Below are 6,675 nucleotides of genomic sequence, written 5' to 3'. Positions count from 1 at the left end.
CAAAGATGTATTTGTGAACACATTTCTTCTCTAACAGTGTAAGTAAATGGGAATACCTGTCATCGGTTGTTTTAGGGGGTGGAAGTGTGGTGGTTGAGATCCTGTAAAAATCGTAGCATTATTTTAAAAGAATATTAACATTTAATTTCTGTGCAGTGCAAGTTTTTAAAGTTGGGTTAAAATTTGTTGCAGTAATGCTGTAAAATGTGTATGACTGTACTCAATTGATACTTGTCTTACCGTGGTGAGCATGGACCGTCATCCTGATTTGTGGGAGGATGTGTAATCTGTACTGGTCCCACCTTAGGACATGGTAGAGCACTTCCATTAACTAGAGGAGTGAGATCTGTCAAAAGAGGAGAGTTCCAGTGATGTTATGCAACAGAATTTCCAAGTTGGTGTAAAGCGATTTAAACGTTTAAAGCATTTTTGTTGCAAACGTCCAATTCCAGTCATACAGTTTAGCTTTAAAAACAATTGCCTTGCCTTGGAAACTGAAGATGAATATGGCACTTTCTGCTTTGAGGAAGTCTCTGGACTTCATTTCTTCCAAAGACGCAAAATAGCTCCTGCCCATCAGAGGTCCAGCGAACATCAGCTCACCATTCTCATCTTTAATTTGCGTTCCAATCTTACGAGGATTGTCCCAGTAAAAGGTACCTGTTTACAGACACAACATAAAGTACAGTTAGTGGAGTTGGTGTTTCTGAAGGATTTCCTGATGTTCTTCTAAACTTACCACTGGAGCCGCTCAGATTTGCATCAGTCGTGATACTTCTTTGCTTTGACATCTGCAACTGGACTTTTGGGTTCTGATCCAGCATTTGGAAAGTCACTTGCCTTTGTGGGCAAGGCCACTCCAGCTGATCATCATAGTCACCAGACAAGAGCTGTACATACATTCCAATGTAGGTCCTGGAGAGCCTTACCGCTACCCGGTAGGCATAGCCCTCCCTGGAGTACTGCCGTGGACTGTATACAAAGGTTCCCAGCCTACTTGTCTCCAAAAGGTTCTCAAAATCATCGATTTGCAAGGTTATATGTGGACACTCGAGCTCAGACAGACTGATGTCATCGATTGAAAAGCCGCCTTTAGAGCTCCCTTTTCCTTGGCGAACCTCAAACTCCACCTGAAAGTGCTTGGTGGCATTCAGAGAAACATGGTGGAGCTTCCAGTGAGATGTCTGTGGACCTGGAGGGAGATTTTATTTTGATGACTACACGACATTACTTAAATGCACATTGCAACGAAGGCAAAATGTCAAAAATTCACTGTTAATTTGTCTTTAATATCAATGGAGTGCACGATACAGTCTCACATTACCAGTGATTTGTCCCATGAGGCGGAGGGTTCCTTTGTTGTCCTTTTCATCTTGAAATTCTCTGATCCAAATGTTAAGTACATCGGACTCACTCCCGCTGTGGTAATAGTAGAACTGAAGACACTGGACATGACAATCCCTTTGTGGACTTGTCATCTTGGTCTCCAGCCAGGCTGAGTCTCCAGGCTTACCTGATGCTGTGCTAGCGTGCATGAAGTAACTTGACTTGTCACCTGTTGGTTACCCAAAATGGTGTCACAGTTGGCCCTCAAACTTCATCTCTACGTATAAGCCATATATAGTCTTAATAATGGGATTTATAATCAGAATTTACATTTCAAGACTTTGCTCAAAACCTTGTGTCCCAATTCAAGGCAAAGAATCTCAAGTTTAGTTTGATTAATTTTAGTTTGGATAGCAGTTTAAAGGTAATGAGAAGTGAGGGATAAGAGGATGGGGAGTTACTTAAATAACCAAGAGCAAAAAGTTTAATCAAGATGTTTAAATTTCTTACCAGCTTTATTACTTCCACTGGGTAGACTGGTATGGTCAGAGCTAGGACCCCCAACAGCTTGTGTTACCATTTCCCAGCCATTGCCACTCTGTGAACACTGATTCATCTCACACATGGTCCCATTAGAAAAGTCACACTGCATCTTAAAGGCAATGGTTGAGTCTGTAGAGGTCAAAGTAGAACATAGGCTTAGACATAGGCTTAGACAGAGGCTTATTAACTGGTTAAAAAATGTGACTGCGACAATAAAACAATTCCTTTTTTTTTTTAGTAAATAGGATATTGCATTTAGAGTGATGAAAATGGAAATGAACTCAAAACCTACTTAAAACTGGCTGCTGGTTCTCCTAACTTTCAAGCACTTACTGCATTTGTAGAGAAGGTTCAGCTCCAGAACATCACTCGGACTCATTTCCAGTCTTTGGCCGATCACATCCTGGAATTTGGGGTCTTTGGTGATAATTGTAGACCCGTTGCCATTGGTGAATGCATTTTTGCTGTAGTGCATCACTGACTCGTAGTCGTAAGGGGTTCCCTGGTTGGTGCTGCTTGTACTGCTAGTTTTTCTAAAATTTCTCTCAAAACCTAGATGACAGACATAAAACAAACAATCAGTTCGTCTATACTTAAGTGAGATTAGCATAGATGATCCAAGCATCATTTACTAAGCATTAAATGACAATATTAGATCAGACAGATCATAGAAAATGAGTTTTACATTATTTTTAAGATTGATTGGTGGTTTAGTAAATACTATGGATAATCCTTCTTTTACAACGATTACTAATTGTTTGAGACACTGTTGTACATCACACACCTCGACATAACATATCTAAGGTAAATATCTTAATGTAAAGTACAAGTATTAATTAAAAGCAATAATTAAACCTGTTTGAATGTTTTCTGACACAATCGTCACAAAGTCGTCTCGGTCGTATCTGGACTGTTCGTGGTAGAATCCCAGAGCATGGAGAAACTCATGTTCAACAGTGGAAATCTGATCACAGTATCTCCCGATGGAGAGAACCTGTTCATCGCGTTGTACTCGCCCAACGAATGAAGAGCATCTAAAATGGGAACAGCACTGGTTAGTACTAATCACATTTGTACTTCTTTGCCATTTAACTCACTAAAGGCCTTATTTATCAAAGCATGTGCAGAACCATAAATGACCAGAACCTGGTTAAAAGGCATAACCTTTACAGTTATAACCACAGATACGTATAATAAAGGCTAGATGTCTTAAGGCGGTGTTTCGACCAGGATCACCCTTCGGCCACCTTGACACGGGGAAGCTCTCTGGTGGAACCTGTGGTACCTGAAGGAAGGTGAGTGATCTGCACAAACGTAAACACTCTTATCTCGCTGAAATCTTGACGGATTTACAAACGGTTTGGTTTCTTACAAACGTTGTTAACGTGGCTACAATTCAAATTACAAAATTACAAAAAAATAAATAAATAATTAAAATACAAATTGCTTCTGGCCGTGAGAGTGTAACATAACTATCCATCCAAGTGTTATAACTACACCTCTGACATTTATAACAAATCAAACCGTTTGAAAATTGGTAGAAAATTGAGCAAGTTATGGTTATTTACAAAGTACATGCACCACTACAACACAATGTTATGGGCTAGCGAGCGGACCGTACCAAGATGGCCGCCAGTGTGGCCGTGCGATTCCATTGGCCGACAGCACAGATGAGACATCTAGCCTTTATTATACATATCTATGGTTACAACAATCACAATAGAATCAGAAGCAATTGTACTTCCAAAGAAAAGCTATGTTTAAAATGAAATTGCAGTTTTATTTTCTGATATTTGGATTAGATATTTTTGCAATATTAATAAATCACCATAATGGCTCATAATGGCTGTCTAACTGTTACATTGGAAAGTTGGTTATATAATGACGATAATTACTTAAAGCTAAGTAGGACATTTAAAAACATACTTACCCGCTCAACTTTTGGACAGAAATGTAATTTTTTTCCAAATCCTTTGGTTTGAAGTCAATGCACGACTTCAACCTGAACTGGTCAAAAGCTCTCAGGACGACTCCTTTAGCATTCATCTCTTCAATTTTTCATTAGAATTGGGTGATAGACATAAACAGAGAAATGTTTATTCAATTGATAGATGTGATATTCTTGCTTGTGCATAATTCCACACAGCACTGTTCTCACTAACTCACTCTAGATGCTACAGTGGAGGCATGGTTGTTTTTTTTTTTTTTTTTACAAGTGAATGGTGCAAAACTACAGCATGTCTGTCGAGTATCTGGTTTACTTCAATGTGCTGAACTTGCTAGTTTGCCTCATTCAGTAACTTCATAATGCAAACACTTAGAGAACAGGTCCTAGAAGTGTGGTGCCAACTACTATAAATATTCAGTGTTTCTGTATATTTACCGAGGTCATCTCCCAAGACATATGAAACAGGCAATGTCCACCGTCTGCTCACATAAGAAGTGGCCCCCTTTTGCATACTTTGGAGCTAACATATAAAAGACATGTATTGGTTGACACAAAATATATACATGTTTTAATAATACATAATTTACTGAGTAAAAAATACAAAACTTACCTCCAGAATATCATCATGCAAATCTAAGATAAAACATAGAAAGTGAGTGTTTTTAACAGAGAAATCAATGAATAATAATTAAAGGTGCATTATCTCATATGAAGTTAACAAAACAACCTCATCAAAAGGTACATTTATTGTAGATGTTTAACTTTACCTTTGTTTACGTCTGTAATGTCCTTGTCTTCACCAATTTCTACAAAAAAACAGATGAAATACTTTGTTAGAAAGTAGCAATGAATTAAAAAATAACTAAATCATGAAATTTCATGAAGTTAATTTTGATGAAATAATAAACTTACCCACTGTCTCGAGTTCATCCTGCAATAAAAGAAAAAGAGAAAACTATCAGATTACATCAATATATGTAGAAATGCAAACAAGCAGCAACTCAGCTGCATCTCTTTGCTGGTGGTTTTTTTACACAATACTTCACACTTCATGGACTACACACACATCTCAAACTTTAAATTGTTCGATTAAAAATTTTAAGTCAAATGTCAGAAGCCTGTGATTATGATTCAGTATCATTTCAGATGTTAGAGTGAAGAAGAATATAAGTTTTATTCATTAGATTAAATGTAAAACATGTATTTGGTTAAAGTCAGCTTAATGTTCTTTGCATATTTTTGTAACGCTTTAAAAAAGCTGAAAATCAACGAAATACATAATAACTGAAAAACAACGTATAAACTCTTACCGAGCTGATGGAGAACGCTGATGAAAGTGCCAAGTTCACCATGAGCAGAACGTAGACTTTCATCCTCATGCTGTGTCTTCGACCAAACTGAAATCAACAGAGATTATATTGAAAAAAACATTTTAAAAAAATCAAAGATTGATGCACTGAAATGCAATCAAGCTATTACACATCAAATTTTTCAACTCAATTAGAAAACGCTGTTCTTGAAAATGTCGCTGTGTTTACCTTCTGCCACCCTGATCGTCTGTTCCTCGACTGCACATGAGCTGTGACAGCAGAGTTTTAAGCTACTGGTAAGGCATGACATAACTGTGCTATTGTTAGAAGTTATGTCAAATATCCAAACAACTTCTTTTTTGGTTTCATTGTTAAGATGAAAATCTTGTCTTGTCATCGACACTTTGTGTGGACCTGTTGAGACGTCTTTGACAGCAGCACAAAGGATCTTAAGCAATTCCTCTGCTGTTCAGGAATAGTCAGTTAAGCATCAGTTCTGATTTGGTCACATCCTAGTTTCCCGTTTGGTCCGGCACACTGTACGGAAGTTCAGGTACTGATAGTAATAATATATCTCTCTTAAATCAAAAATCATGTCCTAAACTGTACCATCCTGTCTCAAGTGTCAACCCTTTGACTTGATCGGTAGTTTTAACATCTTTGTTTAGAGAACCAGTGACCGGAAGCTTTTCGATGTAATTTAATCTTAACAATTAACCGAACTCTAAAAGTCTAAACAAGTTAATTGATGCTAAAAATTCTATACTGATGACAATTCTTGTGACTCAGATTTTTATTTAATGAAATTTACTGACAAGATGCCAGAAAAATAAGTAGTGTCAGACTAAACAATAGTCTAAGGCCGTGTTTAGATTAAAATGAGAGAACACTTTGCCCTTTTATTCATTTAAACAGAAAACACACTCGTACCAGTGCAGGCTTCTGTGGTAAAAGAACACAGGTTAGTCTGGTACAAAAGTTAAACCACCTTAACTTTTACTGCAGCTCTTGATGCTGCCTTGATCAATCACATACTGTCATGTAAATCAAAAAATAAGGAATAGTCACTGTTTTAAAAAGGATCAAATGTCCTAATATGCCATCAAATCCCATCATTTCCATGGAACTTACTTAGTTTTTCACATGGCTGCACATGCAAGTCCATGTTCACGGAGGAAGACTTTGTATATTGCCGATAAAAACTATTTAAATTTTAAATGTCCACCATCAAAAAAAATAAGTCAGAATATCTCGGTTGCTCATGCTGGGGCTTAAAAAATGTATTTGATATCACAAAAACAGAATAGATTGTAGACATGCCATTATATATATTCTTTATAGAGGATTTTAGAAGAAATTATCATTATTAATTTTGTACCAGGATTAGGTGGAGCATCACTTAAATTCATTTTTGTGAACACAGTGAGCATAGAGTACATTTAGGAAGCATTGTGCTTGACTGTTGTTTGATTTTGTGATAGATAAAGCAAAAAAGAAAAAGAAAAAACACATGACATGGAAATTAAAAATCCACAATGTCTGTGAACA

At 37.0% G+C, this 6,675-nt stretch overlaps 1 protein-coding gene across 1 annotated transcript in view; it reads right to left on the bottom strand.

Annotated features, from left to right (window-relative positions):
• The window catches only part of LOC103373918 (meprin A subunit beta-like), a 7,185-nt gene extending 1,989 nt beyond the window's left edge, over nt 1–5,196 (bottom strand). The window contains exons 1-14 of the mRNA XM_008303925.1: nt 5,122–5,196; nt 4,585–4,645; nt 4,542–4,544; nt 4,428–4,450; nt 4,253–4,337; nt 3,800–3,917; nt 2,725–2,903; nt 2,203–2,421; nt 1,837–1,998; nt 1,325–1,555; nt 740–1,192; nt 487–660; nt 241–346; nt 57–101 (exon numbers count right to left, since the gene is read on the bottom strand). Of these exons, the coding sequence (XP_008302147.1) occupies nt 57–101; nt 241–346; nt 487–660; nt 740–1,192; nt 1,325–1,555; nt 1,837–1,998; nt 2,203–2,421; nt 2,725–2,903; nt 3,800–3,917; nt 4,253–4,337; nt 4,428–4,450; nt 4,542–4,544; nt 4,585–4,645; nt 5,122–5,196 (1,934 nt within the window). The remainder of the gene's footprint in view (nt 1–56; nt 102–240; nt 347–486; nt 661–739; nt 1,193–1,324; nt 1,556–1,836; nt 1,999–2,202; nt 2,422–2,724; nt 2,904–3,799; nt 3,918–4,252; nt 4,338–4,427; nt 4,451–4,541; nt 4,545–4,584; nt 4,646–5,121) is intronic.
• Nucleotides 5,197–6,675: the final 1,479 nt, after the last annotated feature.

The sequence above is a fragment of the Stegastes partitus genome, unplaced genomic scaffold (assembly GCF_000690725.1).
Source record: "Stegastes partitus isolate 25-593 unplaced genomic scaffold, Stegastes_partitus-1.0.2 Scaffold2099, whole genome shotgun sequence".
Lineage (NCBI taxonomy): Eukaryota > Metazoa > Chordata > Actinopteri > Pomacentridae > Stegastes > Stegastes partitus.
This window is presented reverse-complemented; position numbering and strand designations above follow the sequence as displayed.